At 42.1% G+C, this 27,984-nt stretch overlaps 1 protein-coding gene across 1 annotated transcript; it reads left to right on the top strand.

The window, feature by feature from the left end:
* Positions 1-564: 564 nt before the first annotated feature.
* Positions 565-3,137, top strand: LOC139662765 (uncharacterized). The gene is made up of 2 exons (XM_071541472.1): positions 565-609; positions 855-3,137. The coding sequence occupies exons 1-2, from the start codon at positions 565-567 to the stop codon at positions 3,135-3,137; spliced, it is 2,328 nt and encodes a 775-aa protein (XP_071397573.1).
* Positions 3,138-27,984: the final 24,847 nt, after the last annotated feature.

The following is a 27,984-nucleotide window of genomic DNA, read 5'->3' as shown; positions in this document are numbered from 1 at the left end:
AACACAAACCCATGTTCATGGAATAAGATGCTGAAAATCTATGACCTCAATAAAATGAGATACCAGCCTTTTCCAATGGCAGCATTTCATATGCAGTGAACCTCTCCTGTCCAATAATTAACCACACCCCTCGTTTAAGACTCCCACCTGTTTCCAATAATCAATGAGGAAAGAAGGGGCAGTTTAAAAAGAGGCAGAGTTGATCAATTGTGTTATGACCGGTCTAGTTCTGTGAGTTGGTAGGAGCTGGAAGGAGGTTCTTGGGTTTGTCACTTCATCAGTCTGCAGTTGTGGCTGAAGCCATGGGCCTTTTCCTAAGGTAACATTTTTGAAGTACTGTTTTGTAATGCAACATGTTTAAGAAACCGTTAACTGTCATACAGTAACTTATGGATGTGTCTTGTCAAGGGTGGTGCTGTTGTCTTTGTTTGCTGTGGCAAGGTGTCAAACAAATGGTGAGATTAATATCCCGTAAAAAGCAATCTTGTTTTTTGGCTGTATGTATGAACTAACATGTTTGTTCTATAGCTTACAGTATTGGATCTGGGGCCTATGCTCAGAAACATGGCGATTCTCAAGAACCTGTTCCAGGCTACCAGCCTGTCTCCAGTGGGTCTGACACTGGAGGGAAGTTGTCATGGAGCGATGAGCTACTCGCTAGCTATGGTTCAAGCTTAGTGTTTCCAAATGGTTATGTTCCTCACAATGAATTGAAACCAGCAGTTGAACCCACCTCTGGAGGTCATAGCTCCTCTGACACTGATGCCATTAAAAACAGTTACCAGCCTGAGAAACCAAGATATAAGTGGCAACCTGTCTCACAACCTCACTCCCAACTGAGCTATCCCAAGCAGCCTAGCTCCCAGCCCAGCTCCCAGCCCCAGGTGCCCCAGCAGCAAGGCTCCCAGCAGCAGCCGCAGGTGCCCCAGCAGCCTACCTCCCAGCCACAGGTGCCCCAGCAGCTCATCTACTGGCTCGGGCAGCCCATCTACTGGCTCCAGCAACCTATCTACTGGCCGCAGCAGCCTAGCTCCCAGCAGCCACAGGTGCCCCAGCAGCCAAGCTCCCAGCCACAGGTGCCCCAGCAGCCAAGCTCCCAGCCACAGGTGCCCCAGCAGCCTAGCACCCAGCCACAGGTGCCCCAGCAGCCACAGGTGCCCCAGCAGCCTAGCACCCAGCCACAGGTGCCCCAGCAGCCTAGCACCCAGCCACAGGTGCCCCAGCAGCCTAGCACCCAGCCACAGGTGCCCCAGCAGCCACAGGTGCCCCAGCAGCCAAGCTCCCAGCCACAGGTGCCCCAGCAGCCAAGCTCCCAGCCACAGGTGCCCCAGCAGCCTAGCACCCAGCCACAGGTGCCCCAGCAGCCTAGCTCCTGGCCCCAGCAGCAGGTGCCCCAGAAGCCTAGCTTCCAGCAGCCTGGCTTTTGGCCCCAGCAGCAGGTGCCCCAGAAGCCTAGCTCCCAGCAGCCTAGCTCCCAGCCACAGGTGCCCCAGCAGCCACAGGTGCCCCAGCAGCCTAGCTCCCAGCAGCCACAGGTGCCCCAGCAGCCACAGGTGCCCCAGCACCCTAGCTCCTGGCCCCAGCAGCCTAGCTCCCAGCCACAGGTGCCCCAGGAGCCTAGCTTCCAGCAGCCTGGCTTTTGGCCCCAGCAGCCTAGCTCCTGGCCCCAGCAGCAGGTGCCCCAGAAGCCTAGCTCCCAGCCACAGGTGCCCCAGCAGCCAAGCTCACAGGTACCCCAGCAGCCGCAGGTGCCCCAGAAGCCTAGCCCCCAGCAGCCACAGGTGCCCCAGCAGCCTAGCTCCCAGCCACAGGTGCCCCAGCAGCCTAGCTCCCAGCCACAGGTGCCCCAGCAGCCTAGCTCCCAGCCACAGGTGCCCCAGCAGCCTAGCTCCCAGCCACAGGTGCCCCAGCAGCCAAGCTCACAGGTGCCCCAGCAGCCACAGGTGCCCCAGCAGCCTAGCTCCCAGCCACAGGTGCCCCAGCAGCCAAGCTCACAGGTGCCCCAGCAGCCCCAGCAGCCAAGCTCACAGGTACCCCAGCAGCCACAGGTGCCCCAGCAGCCAAGCTACCGGCCCAAGCAGCCTACCTACCAGCCACAGCGGCCGCAAGTGCCCCGGAAGTCAAGCTACCGGCCCAAGCAGCCTACCTACCAGCCACAGCGGCCGCAAGTGCCCCGGAAGTCAGGCTACCGGCCCAAGCAGCCTACTTACCAGCACCAGCGGCCGCAGGTCCCTCAGCAGCCAAGCTACCGGCCCAAGCAGCCTACCTACCAGCCACAGCGGCCGCAGGTCCCCCAGCAGCCAAGCGACTGGCCCAAGCAGCAGCCCCAGCAGCCTAGCCCCCAGCAGCCCCAGCAGCCTAGCCCCCAGGTGCCCCAGCAGCCAAGCTCACAGGTACCCCAGCAGCCGCAGGTGCCCCAGAAGCCTAGCTCCCAGCCACAGGTGCCCCAGCATCCAAGCTCACAGGTACCCCAGCAGCCGCAGGTGCCCCAGAAGCCTAGCTCCCAGCAGCCACAGGTGCCCCAGCAGCCAAGCTACCGGCCCAAGCAGCCTACCTACCAGCCACAGCGGCCGCAAGTGCCCTGGAAGCCAAGCTACCGGCCCAAGCAGCCTACCTACCAGCCACAGCGGCCGCAGGTCCCCCAGCAGCCAAGCTACCGGCCCAAGCAGCCTACCTACCAGCCACAGCGGCCGCAGGTCCCCCAGCAGCCAAGCGACTGGCCCAAGCAGCCGCAGCAGCCTAGCCCCCAGGTGCCGCAGCAGCCTAGCCCCCAGCAGCTGCAGGTGCCGCAGCAGCCTAGCCCCCAGCAGCCGCAGCAGCCTAGCCCCCAGCAGCCGCAGGTGCCGCAGCAGCCTAGCCCCCAGCAGCCGCAGGTGCCACAGCAGCCAGGCCCCCAGCCACAGGTGCCGCAGCAGCCAAGCCATCTGCCCAAGCGGCCGCAGGTGCCCCAGCAGCCAAGCCATCGGCCCAAGCGGCCACAGGTACCCAGGCAACCAAGCTACCAGCCCATGCAGGTGCCACAGAGGCCACAGGGACCCAAGCAGCCAAGCTACCGGCCCAAGTGGCCGCAGGTGCTCTACCGGCCAAAGTGGCCACAAAGGCCACAGCTGTCCCAACAGCCTAGATACCATGATTAACCTGCTTTTGCCTAAACGCAAGGTATTGTCACCCACGTGGATTCTCTTGGGTGAGTGATTCTTGATAATTTTCCATTATCTAAATGTATAGCACAATGACAGCTGTCATTTCTAATGACAATCTGGTTGACTAAACAAGGAGCTCATTCCCTCACCAGGTTTGGTATTGCTGATGAATTTTATGGTCACAAGGAGAGTTGATATGGTCTTTAACTGCTTGAATTTGTATGACCAGTGCAATTGTCTAGCAAGTTAAATTCTCTGGAAACTAATTTCTTTTTTTTCTCTTAGGAATTACAACAGTGTCTCAAAGACTTTCTTCAACTGTCAGTCCTTGTATTGACTCCTGTATTTTGTCAATTGAAAATAAAATCATTTTGCTTTGTACTTACTGGCATGTTTGTTTTTGATACTGGGCCTTTGACTGAATTATTCCACTCAGACTGGCTGCCTCTAGCTGTGATCAAGAAGTAGTTTGACAAACTGGCTTCCTTGTTGACTGCAACACTTCCACTGCATTTTCCAACTTCAGCCTTGTCCTGACTCAGTTGTTGGCTTGAGTAATGGAGGCAGTTGAAACTCTAGGATGAGGCCACATGGCTTGTAAATGTTTTGAATAGGATTTTCTCATTTGGTAACATGCTTTGGTGTTTCACTGTTAATGTTGCAAGTGATTCTAACTGAGTCTACTGAATTCATTAAATCTGGCTGCAAATATGCAGTGGGAAAGCAGAGAAATACATGAGGTAGAAGTTGATGAATAATTGAATTTGAGATTCAATTGCTGTGGTTGTCATTCTGTGTTTAATTGTATGCCTTAATATAAATTTGAGTTTACTGTGACTGTTTATGATCATGGCAGTAGCAACATTATTGATCAGTTAAGCTAGTTAAACCCAATGAGAAATGACCTGTACAGCCAGGCACAAAACTGCAACTAACTAGAAAAGTGAAACATGTCCTTCATGAATGATGCAGGCACCCACTGGGTCAGGAAGTAGCATATGCATCATACCTCCAGGTTTCCATCAAAATTGGACTGTAGCAGTTATAGCCTGAAATTTCAACGTTTTAATTATAGTACCCCAGTTACACAAATCAGTGTAATTTTGGAACACCATGTGAAGATTACATGTCTGAGATGTCAAATGATCTCCTATTTTACACACTGAAATGAAAATAGACCACAATCACACAGCTTGCACAGCCCCCAAGAGCATCAGCACAAGCCAATTTTTAAAATGACTTTTAAAAATTGTAAACATTTGTCAATTGCCAACATTTGTTAATATTGTAATATGGCCACAGGGTAATATTAGCAAGGCCTATGTTGCCACCACATGTAATTAGGCCGCAGCTAACAAATGTTAGCTAGCCATTTAGCTTTACAGCCAATTACTTAAAGGCCCTACATGTAGAATATTCACCTCGAAACACCATTCTTAGATTCATTTTGATAGCATAATATAATGGCTGTAAAAAAAAGTTAGACCAAATTCTGTGTGTTGCTTTTTATGCATTTATTCTATTTGTCCTGGAGTTTATTCAAGTTGAAATAACTCTGAAATGAAGTTTAAGAATTTAAGTTTGAGTTCCCACTGCCAATTTACATTTATCAGTCTAACTCCTGAATTTAAAAATTTGGGTTCAACTAACAAATAATTTTCAACTATTAGAGTGAGAAACAGCACATTGAACTAATGACAACTTTGTCTTTGTGGATAAATAGCTGCTGAATAGTTACAGTTACAGGGAAAAATCAATATCATCGTTCAAACTAGAATATGTAGCTTCTAACTTCACTATCCAGAATGTTTCCTGCTGAAGTAACTTGTTTAATCTGCCGCCCCCCTCTAACATTCAGCACTACTTCAGTAACCATTGCCTTTAGAGAGACAGGGCTACCCTGGCCAGCCTGTTGATGTATAGTCATGGAGTAACTAGGATTGACACTGCTGATGGTATTTTTTGGCAGGAGGAACTGTGCACCAACTTATCTCTCAAAGTGAAAAACTAGGCATCTCAGGGAATAGGATTGACCAGTTATCTTTAATAATCTTTATTCTTAAAAGCTTGCACACTATACTGTGTAACAAAACAGACAATCAACAATAATTTGCCTTAGCAAGGTTGTTGTTTGATCTGGAGGGAACGGATGTCAGGTGGAAGCTCTCTGAATTCCCTGACTTGGAGACTTTTTATACGTTTTCTCTCTTCCCATTTACAGTTGATTGCTATAGTTCATGGGATTAGCCTACATCTTGATTACAACCACAAATCACTTCATCCTTGCTTCGTCCTCCAAAGGACGCTTAGGAAGGTACTGTCATGTTAGGATTGACAGGCATAGATAGATAGGCATACATCCTTCTACATGAGGAACATATCTTTCTATCCTTTCCTAATGCTGGCTGGGACTGGTAGCAGAGTTTCCCATTTTGCAAGGCAGGTAGGCAGGTAACAGCCACCGAGTAGCTCCTCTTGTAACAGTACCTAAACTTAAGTAAATTCCTTAGATCATTACATGATTGCTCACTGTTCCTTTAACCCAATGCCTACTCTAGTCAGATCTGGTTCAAATGTAAAGCCATAATCACAATCAGTACCATCAGTTTCACTCAATTTGTTTATGTCCTTAACACATACTTGAGCTGGATCCTTCAAGGGGGCGTTCTTAAGATTCTCTCTCGATCAGCTGTTGGGATGTTCCTCTTTTGCTGGCACAGATGTTTCCTGTCTTGGCGTCTTCAGTGGGGCTGTTCCCCCGTTGGTGGTTACCACTTCTACTACTTCCTCTTCTCCTATCTCTGCGTTGGGAAGGGCAGAGAGAAGTGGACTTGTCCCCCACTGCCGCTTGAGGGGAAGATGTGGCATGTCCAGTCATGCCTGAAAGAGTTTGCCCAATCATTGCTGTTGCAGTCCCTCTGCTCCTTGGTGTAGGAAGTGTAGGTACAGCAAACATATAGAGGATGTTGAGGGGTCCTCTCTGCTGGTGAGCTTGCCTAATCCAGCCTTGGCCTTCTGCATTTCCAAGAACACTTAGCCTGTGCATATTACATGAGGACATGCCATAACCTGTACTGGTTGAGGGTATATCAACTGCATAACCCCTACTACATGAGGGCTTATCAGCTGAAGGCAACTTTGAAAGGAATAGACCATCAAGATGTGCACAAGCTGAGCCTACCTGAGTCTGTCCTCCCCACATCCAAACATGAGCCGCCTCTTCTTGTACTTTGGGTTGTTCTTGCTTGAGCTCCTGCTGAGATCAAAGCTTATTGTCCCCCACCAAAGGGCGGACTATGGATTGATCTCCGTCGTAGTTAGTTCGTTCGTTCGTTAGTTAGTCACACTGTAACGTTGACTTTGTGCTGCTAGGGGGCAGCATTGACAATGAATGGGGTGGTAAAGCAGGTCATACAGTTAAAGTTATCATACAATATGGGGGACAATGAATGGTGACTCAGTGGTAAAGCAATACAGTTAAAGTTATCATAGGTAACATAATAGTCTACACACGCTACACACTTGGAGACATCAGACTGGGTTGATGTGTTGAAGTGAGAGTCAATGGAGAATTTTTGGGCAAACCTCTAACCACAAGACACTGTAGTTATTGTACAGTTGTTGGACTGTTGTACTGTTATTGCACTCATCACTGCACTACCACTCAGTCAGTGTTGACTACTTATATCATATTACCACTTACCTACTGTGCAATACCATATATCACTTATCATTTAGCATTTATATTATTCATAACACTCATGCTCCTGGTGTTGTATGTTATATTGTATATTGTATTATAAATTGTATTGTAGTGTACATTGTGTAATGTATGGATTGTATTTATTGCGTATTGTAGTTCTTATATTTTGTACTGTATTTAGTAAAAACAGGACAATTGCAGTTACTACATTTCAAGATATAACTTGTAAGCCTAATTCTGAGAAGAGTAGGCAACAGAAATATATGGTCAATCTGTCCTTTCATTGTCCCATACCAAAATGCTTATACAATGTCACTCATATTTCAAGTACACTCAGCAATCACTGACTGACCCAAGGGTGGAACTACATCACTGGTGAGGGACAACATGTTTACTGTTTGCTTGTTAAGAATCTTTTGCCTCTGAACAGTCAGTATAGTGAGATGATACAACACAACACCTACCAGTTGCCACTTTGTCTAGCATCAACATGGAGCCTCTTCCTTGTCTTCAGAGAGGCCTGCTGGCTCTCACTGTCAGAGGTCAGGCTCATCATAACACTGGAAGACAATCAATCAGTGAATCAAGCAGCTTCATCCAGAGATGCTGGGTACAGTCGGTATCTCTGAAGAGAAAGCTTGTGCTTTTGACTCCACATTTGAGCAGATGGTCTGGTGGCGGACCCTGAGTCTGCACTTTATACCTGATCTGGAGACACAACACAAGAAAGAGAAAGTTATCATTCAAATTATTTCACCCAATAAGCAGACATTTAATTTGTTGACTGAATCCAGGATTAAATGTTTTTTTTGCAATCTTTAAAGAAACACTGACCCATGTCATATTCACATTTGGGATAGAGAGATAGCCAAAAGGGTAGACAGTAGGGGTACTGACTACCCAGGTGTCCAAGCTGAGTGAGGGCAGGGACATTCTGTGGCCCATGGGGGCCCATTTCAACATTCTATCATGAGGCCCTTTCCTCTCTTTTCAACCCTGCCCCAGCCACTTCCCCATATAGGCCTACAGAACAGTGGAATTTGTTACAACCATTCACAACTGGAATTTATTTATTTATGGTAACGCTTCATTTTCCAGGTCCGCAATTTCCTAATAATTTCCTAGAAAGGAACTGTACTGTATGTTTTAATTATTGGGACAATAGAGAAAGGTCAATGAGGGAGTTGGTACCAAAAATATTGTCTTCCTCAAATTTCCTACATATAATTATATGAATGACTTGGGTTACCAAATCCCCCTCTGCCTTTCATTGCAGTTCTCTTCTGGAAACTGTTTTAGAAATGTACAGTTCCTTATCAACTGCAAGCTGACCACTTAAATTTTCTTAGTTCTCTCTTGGAAACCTCAAAAGAAATGCGTAGGTACTGACCAATCATTGAACTCTATTTTCCATATAATTAGAAAATTATTTTATGATTCTTTCCAGAAAACCTCCTCAGACGTAGACAGTTCCTCTCTAGGAAATCATTAAGAAACTATGGACCTGGAAAATAAAGTGTTACCTTATTTATTTATTTATTCATTTATTAGGATTTTGGAAAAAGAGACATTAAATGTCTTTAGCTTTTAGAAAAAAACACGTTATAGAATAATCAAAGAGTTTCAACATATTAAAGCTGACAAAGATACAACTGTTTTCAAGTGTGAACTGCCCACGCCTCTTACACTGTACCTGCTGTGTATGTGTTGCTGTGTACTTGAGCTGTTGCAGGCCTACTGACAGGTGTTTGTGGCAGGGTTGAAGGCACAGAATTTGAATGGATGGAATGGTCTTTCCCTTCCGTTGTCACCATAGCATCTAACCATAGACGTCATTTTATGGTGTACCAGCCAAAATACCATAGAAAACAGTGGAAAGACCGTTCTATCCATTCAAAATCTGTGGTTGAGGGTCTTTCATACACTGGATGCACCTATGGCTTTTTTTAGGTCATCATTTAAATAACTATAAATTCTTACTGTTTAAAATTTTTCAAACATTTTCATGGGCCCCTTTGCTCATCGGGGCCTGTTTAATTTGAAACTGTTGAAACTGCCATGGCAGGCCTGTGAGTGAGGGCCCCCAAAATGAAATGAAACATGGCAGTCAGTAGAGCACAAACCTCCACCAACACTGATTTCGTTCACCAACTTCCAAAGTTGCAGTCTGCGTAACAGTTTGTATTTGTTTTTCATCGTATTGTCTTCCAGGTTTGATTTTCTGACAAAATAGCACGTGACTGCAATGTTGTTTTAGCAGGCAACTAGGAAGTCCTGGTCCTATATCTGCTAGAATAGTCTTAATTTTTTTATTCTTCATTTTTTCGAAAAACAGACTAGTTTTCAGATGTGCCATTTTGGTAACAAATTGCCAGTGTTCTACAGAATACTTTCATCCCCAATTTTGTCTTTTTCGTAACTTACAGGTGACATGACTCCCATGTGTAGAAAAATGAGGGAAAAGTTTTTCAGAAATTTTGACATTTTGGAGGCACAGGTTTTTGTCAAACACAATATCCACAATATTTTTAGTTTAATGAAGACACAACACCTCTACGCATCATGCATTATCGGAGTGTTTTTTTTTTTTAATCTAGTATATGCTACAACAGTGGTTCTCAACCTTTTTCATATCAAGGACCCTAATTTAGTCCACATTAGGGCCATGGACCCCCATTTGATGAGATTTTGTCTCTCAGACTCAAATCTGAGAATATTTTTATTGTCAGATATGATTTTGTCCAGAATTCCATGACTATCAGTACTGTAGGTAGAGAGATAACAGTGAAACTATGATCAAAATAGTCATTCTAAAATGACAAAATAATGAAGTTTAACAATTCATCAATTTGCTGGGGACCCCCTGGAATGCCCTCAAGGACCCCTGGTGGTCCCCGGACCCCACGTTGAGAACCACTGTGCTACAAGACCACAAATACATCACATGTCCACAAATAAATATACAATCAGACTATTTTTGCACATGAAATATTTATGTAATCAAACATATTTTTTCACCACACTTGCTGTAACTTTCAGGGGTCATGCTTTTTTTCACCCTGTGAGCTCACTATTATAAGATGTCAATCAAAATGATGCCCCTTATGTGAAGGCTTGTTCAGCAACTTTTCAGGAGGGAAAACCAGAAATTGACAGAAACTGAGCTTTCTGTTAATAGTTGTGTGCTATTTGGATAGGAACTACTTTTTCTCAAAGATGCACCACCTTCTAAACTGGTGTAAGTGCCACGAGAGCCAGAAGAATCCAAAAATAACTGCCGATAGAAATTTTTTCAAGATAACATACTGACACGGTATGATTATACTGTGAGCGTCTTGTTTTGAAAAACAACATTTACCATAGCCATTTTGATCTACAGGCTATAGACAAATATAAATAGTGAAGTTGATGCCTATGTATGAATTTCTTTCCATCAAGGCAAAGGGCGGCTACCTTAAAGGATCTAAAATATAAGATAGTTTTGATTTGTTTAACACTTTTTTGGTCACTGTATAATTCCATTTGTGTTATTTCATAGTTTTGATGTCTTTACTATTATTCTAAAATGTGGAAAATAGTAAGTGTGCAAACTTTTGACTGCTGGTATACCTACCCACAACTGATCTCGGAGCAGTGCTTTAAATAGTTCTTCTCAGTTGGTTTTTTTTCCAACCAAGGCGTTGTATTTCCTAGAAACAATTTCTCCCAGAGGTTTGCGTTAGCTGTTTCACCAAATAATTGAGTCTTACTAAGAAATGTTTGATGCAACACTCAGGGAAACTCCGGCTCAGTCCTTAATCCTGCTGCAAATAAAAGACAGAACATGAAATCACAGAACATTAAATCATTAAGGGGAAGGTGGCAGAAGCACTGACCACAGACCTGAAAGATGTCAGTGGCGTTCAACAGCAACTCATGCGAGGTCAGAGGAGTTTGTTTTAATAGGATGGATGTTGATGACGATCTCAGAATTCGATCAGCAAATGGAGGGGCATCTCAAAGTTCAGGTAAGAAAGCATGCCTAACCACATACCCACAAAACCTACAGTGTGCAGTTTACAACACTGTGAAATAGTAGTTGTAACAATTATAAGCTATATTGGATATGATGTACATGAGGCAATACAGATGGGGATTAGCAAAGGGACAAATTCAATGTCGATATCATACTATAGTGGGGTAGAAGGAACAAACATATAATGACTAAATACTATTGCTGACAAAATTGCCCATCTGCATTGCCTCAACATGTTGCCTGTGTACAAGGCTTTAAAGGCCCCCTGCTGATAATGTGTGATTCAGTGTGTGTTCAGAGGAAAGAGATGGACTGGAGCTACTGCAGTGTGTCTGGGGCTGCTGTGTCTTCTCCTGCTGGCTCTGATCATAGGCCTGGTGATCTACTGTGAGTACAGCGCTGTCTAATGAAAAAGCAAAAAAAACAAAACAAAGAGAGAGAGTGTAAAAATCAACTTAGGGTTTCTGTAACTCCACACTTATCAGAGTTAATTAAACACATCATTTTGACCAGCTGCCGGTATAGGGACTGTTCACGCTAGAATTGTTAAACTCTGATTCTAACCAACATGTCGTTGCAGACTCAAATGTTGCTGGTCATTATGAAGCTGAAATGCAAGACATCCAGACCAAATGCGGAAACTTGATTAATCAGTGGAGCCAGGTACAGAGCAGGTACAACTCCCTTACTGGACAGAGAGACCAGTTACAGACCAGGTACAGCTCCCTCACTGGAGAGAGAGACCAGCTACAGACCAGGTACAATTCCCTGACTGCAGAGAGAGACCAGTTACAGACCAGCTACAACACCCTGACTGGAGAGAGAGACCAGTTACAGACCAGGTACAATTCCCTCACTGGAGAGAGAGACCAGTTACAGAGCAGCTACAACTCCCTGACTGCAGAGAGAGACGCCCTGAGGAACGAGAGAAACCAACTGAAGAGCAACTCCAGCAGCTTGGCTAAAAAGAAAGCATAGTTACAGGAGGAGGTCAACAGGCTCATGATGGGTGAGCACATTTATTTAACTGAACTTTACATTAGAATAGAGTAGAATGAACAAGATACAACAAATGCAATCAAACCCCACAACACACAGTGGCGTCATAACAGAGCTTCAAGTGCATATACCATTAAACAGAAAGGTCAGGATTTATCGAAGAAATGGGATTTGGATCTCAAAATTACATGCAGATCATGCCAAATAGCTAATAGCATGCTATTACTTATTCTTAACAACAGCTTATGGAACTGCATGGAATGGCTACATGCAATCTGAAGGATGTTTGGACTGTGTTGATGCCCTGAAAAGAGGCTTGGTTAATGACAAATCCAGTACATCTCACTGAGGTATGCCTCTAACAACACAGAAATCATGTATCCAAACAGCAAGTCTAATAGCAGATGAAAAAGTAGCTTAGAAAAAGTAGAATTCTATGTAGAACTATCCTCAACTTTCTGAATAGTTGGAAAGTTGAAGATAGGGAATTCATGTTGTTCATGATAGTTTATGATAGTGATGAATTTTGCCAGGCAGCAACCTAGACTTTAGCTCTTGAAACTTGTCATCTGCTGGCCCCCATCCACCTAAAACCTATGAACTGTGTCAAAGTTTTAATGACTAAAATACACACTTGCAATCTCTAGGAAAACCCTGCCGCCCAGGATGGAAAAAGTTCAACAGCAGCTGCTACTATATCTCCACTGAGAGTAAAAACTGGCTGAAGAGCAGACAGGACTGTCAAGACAGAGGAGCTGACCTGGCCATTATAAACAGCAAAGAGGAGCAGAATTTTCTCACCGGATTTCACAACAGAACCTGGATCGGTCTGTCTGATGAGCACACAGAGGGGGAGTGGCAGTGGGTGGATGGGACTTTCCTGGTAGGTGCAGGACCCTGGTTAAGCGGGGAGCCCAACAATGACAATGGAGAGGACTGTGTGGAGGTGAGGCCTAATGGATGGAACGACTTGCGTTGTAGTAGCAGTTTATCTTGGGCTTGTGAGGAATAAGGTCCAATGGGTTGAAGTCGTTCATCCCATCTCACAGTGCAACACACATCTAGCATTTACTGTTTCTGAACTGCCGAGAGCCAGTTTGACCTGTAGACACATTGTCATTTACCATTTTAATCCAAATTATTCTTGCTGCATTTGTGAATATATGAGCTGGTAGACAGTTACATTTGGGGTTTTTTAAAACAAGTCTGTTAAAAAATCCTCTACCATCTTTGTTGTGCTCCTATTTCAAATCACTAATAAATTCTAAGTCTCTAGTAAATCCTTTAAATACACTAATCTCACATGTCACATGTTTAAAATCCTGAATGTTCTCTCTTTATATGTTCTTTATAACAAAATTAAAATGTACTTCTTTTACAAACATTATGGATGATTACTTGTGAAAGTTAACCTTTGCTATTCATTTCTTTCATTTGACATACAATGCAAGGTGATACAATGAAATATTGACAGTTTGCTTTGGTCTTGAAACTCTTGCTTATTAACATTTGTTCCTGCTTTTGCCAATAATGTGTAATAATTCAGAATATTGAGGTAAAATGTATTGTTGAACAAATTACATATGACATTTGACAATTCAGCCAACCAATGGCTAGCGTATTGTACAATGCTGTTGCCTCTGGATCCACACTGGCTGTCAAATAATTGGGGATATTGAAAAAAATGTTACTGATTGGCAGTATTTTATAGCAGCCATGGTCAAACATGATTCAACTTAAGTGTTTTAATGTCATTTTAGATCAGTAGATTCACAGATGAATCTACTGGTCTGTCATCAGTGATTTGTTAGTCTGTTCGACCATGGTTTCTATCAAATTTTTCCTATCAGTAACAATTTTTTCAATATTCCCAATTATTTGACAGCCTGTGTGGATCCTGGTGGCCTCCTGTAAAGGTCATTATACACAGGCCAACTTTAGAGATAATGGAAATAGGTAATACTGCTATTAGCAGGGGGACAAAATCAATGTGGACAGCATAGTGTGTTATAAAGAACATGACTGTATTAATATCAATCATAAAATACTATAATCATTGTTGATGTCAAGTCTGCACTGTCATAAAATGTTTTGTGTGTACCATGCCCTTTAACAGCCTGATATAGGCCTTAATAAATAAATAAATATAATACATACCAATATTACACCTTGTGGTTTCCTCCAGTGTGCCATAAACTGTTCATAAGACGATTCCTGTAAATATACTCACCTGTTAACTGACAACATATGAATGGATCCAGGCAGACTCTGCCATAAGCATTGGTAAACTAAATTTCCCAGATATACAATCAGATTCACACTGCCTTTTAGGCTTGGACGATATCCAAAATTTAATATTGCTATGCGACTAGCCTGTGTACATTGCCCAGGCTACTAAATATGAACAGTAATAGCTGATAACTGTACCCAAGCTGTGAGATAGCGGCTGGTACTTGACCTTACCAGAAATAACATGGCAAGTTTACTAGATTTTAAAGGAATAGTTCACCCAAAAATGAAAATTCAGTCATTAGTCAGTCATTTCTATGGAAGCCGAGAACAGCCGTGCTTGCAAAAAATTTTTTTACGTCGTTATCTCGAGATCACAAGTTAATTATCTCGTTATCTCGAGAAAAAGAGCTTTGTTATCTTGAGATAACGAGATAATCAACTCGTTATCACGAGTAAACAAAATGTTGTTTCCTCTTATTACTTATGTTTATCAGAGATCAGGAGTGTCATGCCAGCATAGAAGGTGTCTTGACAACTGTAGCAACTGATTGTCTGCTCTAATGACGTAACTGCAGCAAACAAAACTACACATTTATGCCTTGACTTCCTGTTCAGTTCTGAATCCTCCCCGACAGTCATGACAGTGATCTTGAAGGATGAAATCAGGTGTGATCAAATGAACCAGACACTCATTTTGGAGTTCTCCATAGTTATCCCGTGATCTCGAGAAAACAAGTCGTTTTCTCGTGATAAATTAACTCGTTATCCCGAGAAATCTGGCTTTTGTTTTCTTGAGATAACGAAATAATTAACTCGTGATCTCGAGATAACGGCATTAAAAAAATAATTGCAAGCTCGGCCGTTCTCGGCTTCCGTACATTTCAGCTGGCATGGGGGTGAGTAGATAATGTGAATTTTCATTCAATAGTATGTGGCATGCTTCGTCTTTGTCAGCAATGGCAGCAGCTGCGGGAGAACTGCACGAGACTGAACGTGAAAGCATGGCTTCTTTAATTTACATCCACACCGGGTATTATCGCCATCTAGTGTTCATTATTTCTTTATCTTAAAATAAGTTCGACTTTCTGAGTAAGTTCACTTAAATAATATTATTTCTGTGAACTGGTGCTACCTTTATTTTCACAACAATTAACCACTGTTAGTAAACTCAACATTTTTGTTAAAGGAATAGTTCATACAGTTAATATTGGTCTTTTCAAGTCACTTTGGGATCGTTTGGCTTCTGGAGACTTGGATAATGCTGGACAAGCTGCATGGAGCCATTTTATGGTTATTTTCCATTTTGTTTTGAACCATGAAGTCAAGTCAGGTCCCCAGCAACTTCAGTTGTTTTGGATAAGGCTTTGACGCCGTTCCACTGTGGAGCTCAGGGCGCTGTATGGACTAACAAACTTCACCTGAGTTTCAGCTGGAATGGGGGTGAGTAGATAATGACTGAATTTTCATTTTTGGGTGAACTATTCCTTTAAGTGACTAAGTATTTGCTTTGTAGCTGCTGTGGATAATTTGCTGGTGGAACAATGGCGGCGGATTAGTGTTTTGGAAGCAACAGAGTACTGTGAGTTTCAAGAGAAGACATAATTTGTTGTTCTGTGGAAGAACAAAGTTTATTCCTAGACAGACTTTTTGACATGGACTACTAATTTACCCCTATCTGTGGTGTGCCGTGGAAACCATTATTTCAGTTTTCAGTCTGACATTACGAGTCCCGGTGGCGGTGCTGGCAGGAAGCTGAAGTCATGGTGGTGAAGTTGTCCATAGGAGCGCCGATGACTCCGGGGTTTTTGGAGGAAGCTGACTGAGCACTGAACGGGTTTGGAACAGAGTTGCTGTTTGGGATTGAAGAGGATTCTGCGGTGGTTGCTTGGTCCAGTGCGGGGATTTCGGCAGTGAGAGTTGCACGTTGCATCACGGGAGATACACCAAAGATCGAAGTCATCAGAACTATTTACAAGGAGAGAGATTCCCCTGCCATTCACACAACTTTCTCCCAGCAACTCATCTCACCTCATCTTGTCGTAAGTCATCTCAACAGACTGGCTGGTTATTATTCATTATTCTATATCAGAGATGGAGGTGTGTCGAAGTTTTATCATTTATTGAACTGGACATTAGAAAATTGAGTGATATGTGATCACAGTTAAAAGTAAAATTTCTTCTATTGTGTCAGTTATTGTTTTTGTTTATTCAAAGAGTGTGAACATGGACTTCTTTGAGATAATCTGATGGTCTTATTACTGAACACTTTGTGAAGTGGGAGAAGTATTTAAGTTAAAATATTGAAGACTTAATGTGAAGTTGGAATATTTTGTTTTGACATTAAGCTTCATTGATTTCACTGCAAAGTGTAGTGTTTATTGTAACGATAGGAAATATCGGTCATATATCATTTTCTTGTCATTTTGATGATTTCTGTGAGTCTGCTGACAATTCATATTAGACCTAAATACAAAAGAAGGGAATAATTCATACAATCTCATTAAATAAATGACCTACATTAATCAATGTTAACTAGGTTTCCAGTTCATGTTATTGAGTTTAGGCTTACCTTCGAGTAGGGGCGTCTCACCCATCCTGTTGAATATGGGGAGGGAGGGTTTGTGCTAAGTCTTAATAAGAGTAAGCAAGTGCACATTTTGCAGTTCAGGTAGCTGCTGTGTTCATACTGGCTACGTTATTGAGCAGGATTGGTATAAACATAGTTGCACGTGCGAGTACTGCGACTAATTTTATTAGGGGTGGGGACTCAGATCCTTCCACTGTTACAATCGGCCAAGGTAGGAACACACTAGTTATAGCCCTACAAAGTGGTGGCTCAACCGCTTTGCTACATGCCTCTCCCACCATGTTGACATTCCAAGACAGCCCAATGGACAGAAATACAGTATATCCATCAATAATTTGTCAACCTCTATAATCACACATTGTCCAACTGCCTTGACCAGCTTGCCCCTTTAAAAACAAAAACTGTCACATTCACTCACTCTGCCCCCTGGTACAGTCCTGAATTACGGAAACTCAAACAAGGAAGACAACTGGAACGACTTCACAAGAAAACTAGACTGTACACGCCCTGGCCTACAAAGAGCACATTCACCATTACACGTCTGCACTCAACACAGCCCGCTCCACCTTCTACTCCGGCATCATACACTCTGGCTCCTCCAACCCCAACACTCTGTTCTCCAACACAAACAAGCTCCTCAAACCAATGGACAATATCTCACACACCTTCACCCTGGAAAAATGCACCGACTTCCCGTCATTCTTTCATTCCAAAATTGAAAATATACACAATCAGCTAGCCACCTCCTCTCCCATCCCCCCTCGCCCCCCCCCGACCCTGAGCCTGTCCCTCCCTCGCCAACAGACCATAGGCCTTTCCCACTTCTCCCCCATAACCGCATCTGACCTCACTAAAGTACTCACCGGCATCAAATCCTCCATCTCCCCCCTGGACCCCATTCCCTCCACCCTTGTCAAAGCCTGTCTCCCTTCTCTAACCCCATATCCTACCTTTTCAATAGATTTCACTATCAGATTTCACTTCTCCATCAATAACTGTAAATCCACCACCACCCCAGTCACCCATGGTGTTCCCCAAGGCTCAGTGCTTGGTCCCCTCCTCTTCATCCTCTACATGCTCCCCCTAGGTCACATCATACGCCACCACGGACTACAGTTTCACTGCTACGCCGATGACACCCAGCTCTACATCTCCACCAAAACTGTCACTCCTGCCGTTCTCTCCACCCTCACGAACTGCCTCACTGAAATAAAAACCTGGATGAACAGCAACTTCCTCAATAAATCGGAAATCATCATCATCGGCCCCAAATCCCTCCTATCCTCCTCCCAGGACTTCTCACTCAACATTGATGGTCACACAGTCACAGCTTCCCCCCGGTCCGTAACCTTGCCGTCACTCTGGATCCCATCCTCTCCTTCAAGCCACATATCAACCACATCCTTTTTCCATCGCCGCAACATTGCTCGACTCCGACCCTCCCTCTCCTTCTCAGCTGCTGAAACTCTCATGCACGCATTCGTAACCTCCAGACTGGACTACTGTAACAGCATCCTATATGGCCTCCCTTCCACCCTCCTTCAAAAATTACAATACATTCAGAACTCAGCTGCCCGGTTGCTCACCCACTCCCGCTCCAGAGAACACATAACACCCATCCTTCAACACCTTCACTGGCTCCCAATACAGCACCGAATCCACTTCAAGATCCTCCTCATCACATACAAAGCTCTCAATAATCTTGCCCCCTCATACCTGACAGACCTTCTCCATCGCCACAGCCCCACCCGCCACCTCAGATCAGCAGATGCCAACCTCTTGACCCCCATCACCAAGACCAAGCACCGCACCTTGGGGGACACAGAACTGCCTACAATACTTGACCCCCACTGCCTCTCCTAAAAGAACAAACCATCTACACTGTTTTCTTTCTCTGTCTTAATACTCATGTTATTTATTTTTATTATGGTCATTTACTTATCATCATCACTTTTGTACCATTTGCTTTATATATTTTTAATATTTTATTCTGTTTATCCCTTCGCTGTAAAGTGTCTTTGAGTACCATGTAAAGCGATCTAGAAATAAAATGTATTATTATTATTATTATTATTATTTAATTCTTTCCGTTTTCTTACGGATCAGTGTGGCCGCAGCTAGTGGAATTCAACACGCGCCGTGGGCCTGTACAGGATCTGTCCTTGTTCACCCTGTGAGCTCACTATTATAAGATGTCAGTCAAAATTATGCCCCTTATGTGAAGGCTTATTCAACAACTTTTCACTGAGTTTTTACGGGAAGAGTAAAGAAAATGCCTTTGGGCTGTTTTAGGAGCAAATTTCTGTTCACCAACATGTTAAAGGTCAGTTTTCAGGCTATTTTCGTGGCCTCATTCAAATGAATGGGAAGTAAAAGTCAGAATGCTACAAACTCATCCAGCTGCATCCGATCTTGGTGATTAGTTTATATTCTGGTTGTCATGGCAGTCAAGTGCCAACTAACCCCCATGTTAAAAATAAGTGGAATATTGCTTTAATCCTTCTGCAAATAAAAGACAGAACATGAAATCACAGAACATTAAATGCATGGCATTGCATTATCAAATTGATTACCGGTTTATACAAAGACTAACAGGATACAACAGTGAAGAACAACTTGTATATGTAAATGAAGCTGTAGAATTTCAAAGTAAATGAATATGTAGCATTTTGGAATGAAAGGCTTCAAATATACACTACCAGTCAAACCTTTGGACACACCTGACTGAATGTTCTATGTTTTTCATTCTCTTAAAGCCATTTTGATCTAAAGGCTTATGCTTAAATGCTTGAAACGTGTTTCTTAGACAAATATAAATAGTGAAGTTGATCCTATGTATGAATTTCTTTCCAAAGCCTTTGTCTTTCCATCAAGGCAAAGGGCGGCTACTTTAAAGAATCTAAAATATAAGAATGTTTTGATTTGTTGAACACCTTTTTGGTCACTGCATAATTCCATTTGTGTTATTTCATAGTTCTGATGTTTTTACTATTATTCTACAATGTGAGAAATTGTAAAAATAAAGAAAATGTGGTGTGTCCAAACTTTTGACTGGTAGTGTACATACCCACAGCTGATCTCGGAGCAGTGCTTTAAATAGTTCTTCTCAGTGTCTTTTTGTTTTTTCAAACCCAAGGCATTGTATTTCCTAAATAAAGAATTTGTCCCAGAGGTTTTTCCATTAGCTGTGTCAGCAAATCATTGAGTATTATTAAGAAATGTTTGATGCAACACCCGGGGAAATGAGTATAAAAGTGTAGGGCAGACCAGGAGGGTGGCAGAAGCACTGACCACAGAGCTGAAAGATGTCAGTGGTGTTCAACAGCAACTCAGGCGAGTCTGGAGAAGGTGTTGAGGACGATCTCAAAATTCAATCAGAAAATGAAGAGGGATCTCAAAGTTCAGGTAAGAATGCACGCCCCCTCACTTCCAACACTCGCCCCTTTTGTTTTCGTATTCGTTATTTTCTGGTTTAGGCCTACTACTTTTTTTACACTTTTTTTTTACTACTTTTTTTAAGTACACTTATGTCTCAACTAATGTATAGTAAGACTGATTCACAGCAGTGAACTCCACCAACACCACAGGTGTTACTAATTGAATGTATGTGTACAGTATATAGGGTGATGTGTACACTGTCTTATTTACACTGTCTTGAGAAAGGTCTCCATACCGAAACGTCGACAAAATAAATTTTAATGTGCAAAGAGGATACGTGTGTGCGTGTAATTTCCTTTAACATGAATGCACGCCTAACCACATTCCCAGAAAACCTACAGTGTGTAGTTTACAGCATATAAAGGCTATGAGGCAATGCAGATGGGGATTGGCAAAGGGACAAATTCAATGTCGATATCATACTATAGTGGGGTAGAAGGAACAAACATGTAATGACTAAATACTATTGCTGACAAAATTTCCCATCTGCATTGCCTCAACATGTTGCCTGTGTACATGGCTTTAAAGGCCCCCTGCTGATAATGTGTGATTCAGTGTGTGTTCAGTGGAGAAAGAGATGGACTGGAGCTGCTGCAGTGTGTCTGGGGCTGCTGTGTCTTCTCCTGCTGGCTCTGATCATAGGCCTGGCGGCCCACAGTGAGTACAGCACTGTCTCGCTAATGAGCAAATGCACACAGCTAAAAAAAAAAAAAAAAAAAAAAAAAACTCAGACTGTAAGAGAGCTAATTAAACACATCATTTCGACCAGCTGCCACAGAGCCATATCAGCTGAGTGGACAAACAACTCTCCAATCAACACTTGTCAATTCTAAACAATTGTCACTGAAAAATCAACACATGAAAACTGGAAAATTTGCTGGTGTAGGGACTGTTCATGCTAGAATTGTTACACTCTGATTCTAACCAACATGTCGTTGCAGACACAAATGTTGCTGGTCATTATGATGCTGAAATGCAAGACATGCAGACCAAATACGAAAACCTGACTAATCAGTGGAGCCAGGTACAGAGCAGCTACAACTCCCTGACTGCAGAGAGAGACCAGTTACAGACCAGGAATAACTCCCTGACTGCAGAGAGAGACCAGTTACAGACCAGGAACAACTCCCTGACTGCAGAGAGAGACCAGTTACAGAGCAGCTACAACTCCCTGACTGCAGAGAGAGACCAATTACAGAGCAGCTACAACTCCCTGACTGCAGAGAGAGACCAGTTACAGACCAGGAATAACTCCCTGACTGCAGAGAGAGACCAGTTACAGAGCAGCTACAACACCCTGACTGCAGAGAGAGACGCCCTGAGGAACGAGAGAAACCAATTGAAGATCACCTCCAGCAACTTGGCTAAAGAGAAAGCAGAGTTACAGGAGGAGGTCAACGTGAGAAGTGAGCACATTTATTGAACTCAACCTTACATTACAATAGAATAGAAACGTCCCTGTTCACATGTGGAAATTTGCCTTTGGATTCACTGTGGTAGAGATAAGAATGGACAACATACAATAAATGCATAATCAAACCCCACAACACACAATGGCGTCATAACAGAGCTTAAAGTAAATACCATTAAACAGAGTGGTCAGGATTTTTAGAGGCTTAATGTAATTATTGCTAATGAAGCCTCCTTTCAGGACATCCATGAAAATTTGTTTTTTGGGGGGTTTTTGGGTTTGTTTGTTTTTTGGAGAAATTGGATACCAGCCTGCTGTTAGCTGATGATACCAATGCATGTGAAAGGAAATGGGATTTGGATCCATTTCTCTCAAAATTACATGCAGATCATGCCAAATTGTGCTATTACTTACTCTTAACAACAGCTTATGGAACTGCATGGGATGGCTACATGCAATTTGAAGGATGTTTGGACTGTTTTGATGCCCTGAAAAGAGACTTGTTTAGTGACAAATCCAACAGGTGACACTGAGGTATGCCTCTAAGCAACACACGAATCATGTATCCAAACAGCTCTAACTCTAATAGCAGATGAAAAAGTAGCTGTAGAATTCCAACTATCCTCAACTTTCTGAATAGTTGTGCTTGTTTCATATTCCATAGTTTCACTTTCTTTTGATTAATGAGCAGGGGTTAAAGTGAAAAGTTGAAAATAGGGAATCCCTGTTGTTAAAAGTTTCCATCCAAGTTTATGATAGTGATTAATTTTGCCAGGCAGGAACCTAGGCTTTAGCTCCTGAAACTGATCATCTGCACCCAAAACCTATGAACTGTGTCAAAGTTTTAATGACTAAAATACACACTTACTATCTCTAGGAAAATTCTGCCGCCCAGGATGGAAAAGGTTCAACTGCGGCTGCTACTATATCTCCACTGAGACTAAAGACTGGGACAAGAGCAGACAGGACTGTCAAGACAGAGGAGCTGACCTGGCCATTATAAACAGCAAAGAGGAGCAGAATTTTCTCATCGGATTTTCCGGCCGATTCTGGATCGGTCTGTCTGACAAGCACACAGAGGGGAGGTGGATGTGGGTAGATGGGAGTTTTCTGGTAGGTAAAGGATACTGGCAAGACGGGGAGCCCAATGATCTCTCCGGAGAAGAGGATTGTGTGGAGGTCTGGCGTCCAAATAATGGATGGAACGACCTGCCTTGTAGTACCGGTTTATCTTGGGTTTGTGAGGAATAAGGTCCAATGGGTTGATGTCATTCAGTCCCTCACATCCCATCCCACAGCGCAACACACATCCAACATTTACTGTTTTCGAACTGCCGAGAGCCAGTTTGACCTGTAGACACTTTGTCATTGCTTTTGTGAATATATGAGCTGGTAGACAGTTACACTTGTTTTTTTCAAACAAAAAAGCCCTCTACCATCTTTGTTGTGCTCCTATTTCATACAATCGCTAATAAATTCTAAGTCCCTAGTAAATCCTTTAAATACACTGTAATCTCACACGTCACATGTTTAAAATCCTGAATATTCTCTCTTTACATGTTCTTTATAACAAAATTAAATTGTATGGTAACACTTTATTTGAAGGGGGGTGAATAAGGCTGACATAACACTGTCATAACTATGTCATGACAACTGACATGAACATTAATTAAACTTTTTGAATGTTTATGACTGTCATTAAGTGTCATTCGGTTGATAATGACACTTTCAATGCAAAGTTGACACTGTTCTAGATGTTTCTGTCATGACAACTTGACATTAACCAAATGGACATAACCTGTCATAAACATATGTCATGACAAACTTCAGAGACATCTGGAACAGTGTCAACTTTGCATTGAAAGTGTCATTATCGACCGAATGACACTTAATGACAACAGTCGTAAACATTCATAAAGTTTAATTAATGTTCATGTCAGTTGTCATGACATAGTTATGATAGTGTTATGTCAGCCTTATTCACCCCCCTTCAAATAAAGTGTTACAATTGTATTGTTTTTTTTACAAACATTATGGATGATTACTTGTGAAAGTTGACCTTAGCTATTCGTTTCTTTCATTTGACATACAATGCAAGGTGATACAATGAAATACTGACAGTTTCCTTTGGTCTTCACATTCTTGCTTATTAACATTTGTTCCTGCTTTCGCCAATAATGTGAAATAATTCAGAATTTTGATGTAAAATGTATTGTTGAACAAATTACATATGACACTTGACAATTCAGCCAACCAATGACTAGCGTATTGCACAATGCTGTTGCCTCTGGATCCACACTGGCTGTCAAATAATTGGGAATATTGAAAAAAATTGTACTGATTGGCAGTATTTGATAGCAACCATGGTCAAACATGGTTCAACTTGAGTGTTTTAATGCCATTTTGCTCTGTCATCAGGTATTTGTTAGTCTGTTCGACCATGGTTTCGATCAGATTTTTTTCTATCAGTAACAATTTTTTCAATATTCCCAATTATTTGACAGCCTGTGTAGATCCTGGTGGCCCCTGTAAAGGTCATTATACACAGGCCAACTTTGGAGATAATGGAAATAGGTAATACTGCTTTTAGCAGGGGGACAAAATCAATGTGGATAGCATAGTGTGTTATAAAGAACATGACTATTAATATCAATCATAAAATACTATAATCATTGTTGATGTCAAGTCTGCACTGTCAAAGTGTTTTGTGTGTACCATGCCCTTTAACAGCCTGCTATAGGCCTTAATAAATATAATACATACCAATATTACACCTTGTGGCTTCCTCCAGTATGTCATAAACTGTTCATGAGACGATTCCTGTAAATATACTCACCTGTTAACTGACAACATATGAATGGATCCAGGCAGACTCTGCCATAAGCATTGGTAAACTGAATTTCCCAGATATACAATCAGATTCATACTGCCTTTTAGGGGCGATATCCAAAATTTTATATCGCAATGCAACCAGCCTCTGTACATTGCCTAGGCTACTAAATATGAACAGTAATAGCTGATAACTGTACTCAAGCTGTGATATGTGATAGCTGGTACTTGACCTTACTAGAAATAACATGGCAAGTTTACTAGATTTTAAAGGAATAGTTCACCCAAAATTAAAAATTTTGTCATTATCTACTCACCCCATGCCAGCTGAAACTTAGGTGGAGTTTGTTAGTCCATACAGCGCCCTGAGCTCCACAGCAGAATGGAGTAGAAGCCTTCTCCAAAACAATTGAAGTTGCTGGAGACCTGACTTGACTTGACTTCACGGTTCCAAAAATAACAGAAAATAACCATAAAATGGCTCCATGCATTATCCAAGTCTCCGGAAGCCAAACGATCCCAAAGTGACTTGAATAGACTGACATTTAGACCATTATTTAGCTGAAATTTCCACTCTAGTTGTTATTTCAAAATACGTCGCCTGCTCACAACCCGACCTCAATAGGTAAGACTAGCTCGAATTAGCACAAACAAGATTTCCGATTTGGCCCTTTTGCCTTCAAAATAAAAGCGTGAGATTTGAAAATAGGTAGAAATACTGTTTTAAACCAATTACTTTGTATTTAATCATTAAATTCAATAAGTCAGCACCCACATTCATGTTTGATGTCCACTTAAGTCTCTGTTCTGTATGTATTCTGCACAGTGTAATACATGCAGCATTTATAGTTAAAAATGGTAAATGTTATTACATTTTTCATGGTTATTTTGACATCAAACATTAATATCAGTGCTGCAAACATAGGGAAAATATGCAGGTTCTACTCAGAAAGGGCTGGGGATGGGTAGACATATGGCGATTAAAAACCTCTTCAGTTAAAGACTTTACATTCTTCTCAAATCCCCATAACTCCTGTTCTAGGCTAGACTACTTCCTTATTCCACATACCTTAGCAGCATCAGTTTTAAATTGTAGGATTGGCTCAATTCACATATCAGACCATGCCCCAATTACTCTTAATTTAACCTTGCAACTCCCCGTACACACCTATAGATAATAATGCAACAAAGCCTTTCTGTCGGACCCAGAATTCTGTGATTACATCAGGAAAGAGCTATCCATGTTTTTGGAAATTAATGACAATGGCTCTGTGAATCCCTCTACACTCTGGGAAACTACCACAGCATATTTAAGAGGGCTAATTATTTCATGAAAAAATGAGTGTTGTAAGGGCTGCTCTTAATACTTTGATATCCCAACAAGCAGAGAAATCATTATTTTCTAAAAAAAACAAAAAAAAAACAGAGGTTATACGAATATGGGAACAAACCGGGTAATTTACTTTCAAAACTTTTAAGCAACCATAATAGCCATAACTCAGTTGCATGTCTCAAAGACTCACACTGAGGAAATTAATTCCATATTTACCAATTATTATAAATTACTATATACATCAGAAATACATAAAAGTGACCCTCAAATAAATGCCTTTTTGGAATGCTTAAACCTACCACAAATATATGAGCAACAACGACAGGCTTTGAATAGGCCAATTACATTTGCAGAGATAAAGGAAGCTATTGATGACATCCCCTCTGGGAAAGCTGCTGGCCCTGATGGCTTTTCCCCAGAACTATACAAAGTATTCAAAGACATTATCACTCCACTCTTAAGTAAAACGTATGAGCATTCCTTCCTGAATCAAAAATTGCCTGAATCAACACAGACAGCTGCCATTACCTTAATACCAAAGCAAGGTAAAAACCCAGAGGAACCTTCCTCATATAGATCAGTTAGTTTGCAGTGTGTGGAAAATAAAATATTGGCCAAGCTTTTAGCTAAGAGATTAGATCCTACCCACCATCATTGGGCCTGATCAAACAGGATTTGTGCAAGGTCGTCATTCCTATACTAATGTAAGGCGCTTATTGGGGGTCATTCAATATGCTAAAAACAAACCTCTAGATTCTATGGTGGTCTCTTTAGACGCTCAGAAAGCGTTTGACCGAATTGAATGGAAATATACTGTATGTTCAATGTTTTGAAGCGTTTCTCTCTGGGCAACACATCTATAAGTTGGGTGAAATTACTCTCCACAAGCAATGGTTATGGCTAATGGTTTCACATCACCCCGGTTCACTCTTGGGCATGGCACTCGTCAAGGTTGTCCACTGTCCCCACTTTTGTTTTCCATTGCCATTGAACCTCTGGCTGAGGCATATTAGAACACACCCACATGTTAATGGTATTAACAGTGGGAAAAGGGAGCATATTATTTCGTTGTATGCAGATGATATACTGCTATTTCTCTGCAACCCTAAACAATCAATTCCAGCTCTGCTAGAAACAATCAATGAATTTAGTAGTCTCTCTGGTTATAACATTTAACACGTTGGTGAACAGATTCAACAACAGCATTGAAAATCACAGCAGCAGGATCTGTTGTTGAATCTGTTCACCAACGTGTTAAATGTCAGTTTTCAGGCTATTTTTGAGGCCTCATTTAAATGAATGGGAAGTAAAAGTCAGAACGCTACAAACTCATCCAGCTGCATCCAATCTTGGTGATTAGTTTATATTCTGGTTGTCAAGGCAGTCAAGTGCCAAATAACCCCCATGTTAAAAAATAAGTGGAATATTGCTTTAATCCTGCTGCAGATAAAAGACAGAACGTGAAATCACAAAACATTAAATGCATGGCATTGCATTATCTACTTGATTACCGGTTTATACAAAGACTAACAGGATACAACAGTGAAGAACAACTTGTAAATGTAAATTAAACTGTAGAATTTCAAATTAAATGAATACGTAGCATTTTGGAATGAAAGGCTTCAAATATACACTACCAGTCAAACCTTTGGACACACCTGGCTGAATGTTCTATGTTTTTCATTCTCTTAAAGCCATTTTGATCTAAAGGCTTATGCTTAAATGCTTGAAATGTGTTTCTTCTTTAAAGAATCTAAAATATAAGATAGTTTTGATTTGTTGGACACCTTTTTGGTCACTGCATAATTCCATTTGTATTATTTCATAGTTTTGATGTCTTTACTATTATTCTACAATGTGAAAAATTGTAAAAATAAAGAAAATGTGGTGTGTCCAAACTTTTGAGTGGTAGTGTACATACCTACAGCTGATCTCGGAGCAGTGCTTTAAATAGTTCTTCTCAGTGTCTTTTTGTTTCTTCAAACCCAAGGCATTGTATTTCCTAAATAAAGAATTTGTCCCAGAGGTTTTTTCCATGAGCTGTGTCAGCAAATCATTGAGTATTATTAAGAAATGTTTGATGCAACACCCGGGGAAATGAGTATAAAAGTGTAGGGCAGACCAGGAGGGTGGCAGAAGCACTGACCACAGAGCTGAAAGATGTCAGTGGTGTTCAACAGCAACTCAGGCGAGGCTGGAGAAGGTGTTGAGGACGATCTCAAAATTCAATCAGAAAATGAAGAGGGATCTCAAAGTTCAGGTAAGAATGCACGCCCCCTCACTTCCAACACTCA

The sequence above is a fragment of the Centroberyx affinis genome, unplaced genomic scaffold, assembly GCF_046629955.1.
Source record: "Centroberyx affinis isolate AG114_WGS23_722 - 3 ecotype Tasmania unplaced genomic scaffold, CSIRO-AGI_Caff_v1 ptg003888l_1, whole genome shotgun sequence".
Classification (NCBI taxonomy): domain Eukaryota; kingdom Metazoa; phylum Chordata; class Actinopteri; order Beryciformes; family Berycidae; genus Centroberyx; species Centroberyx affinis.
This window is presented reverse-complemented; position numbering and strand designations above follow the sequence as displayed.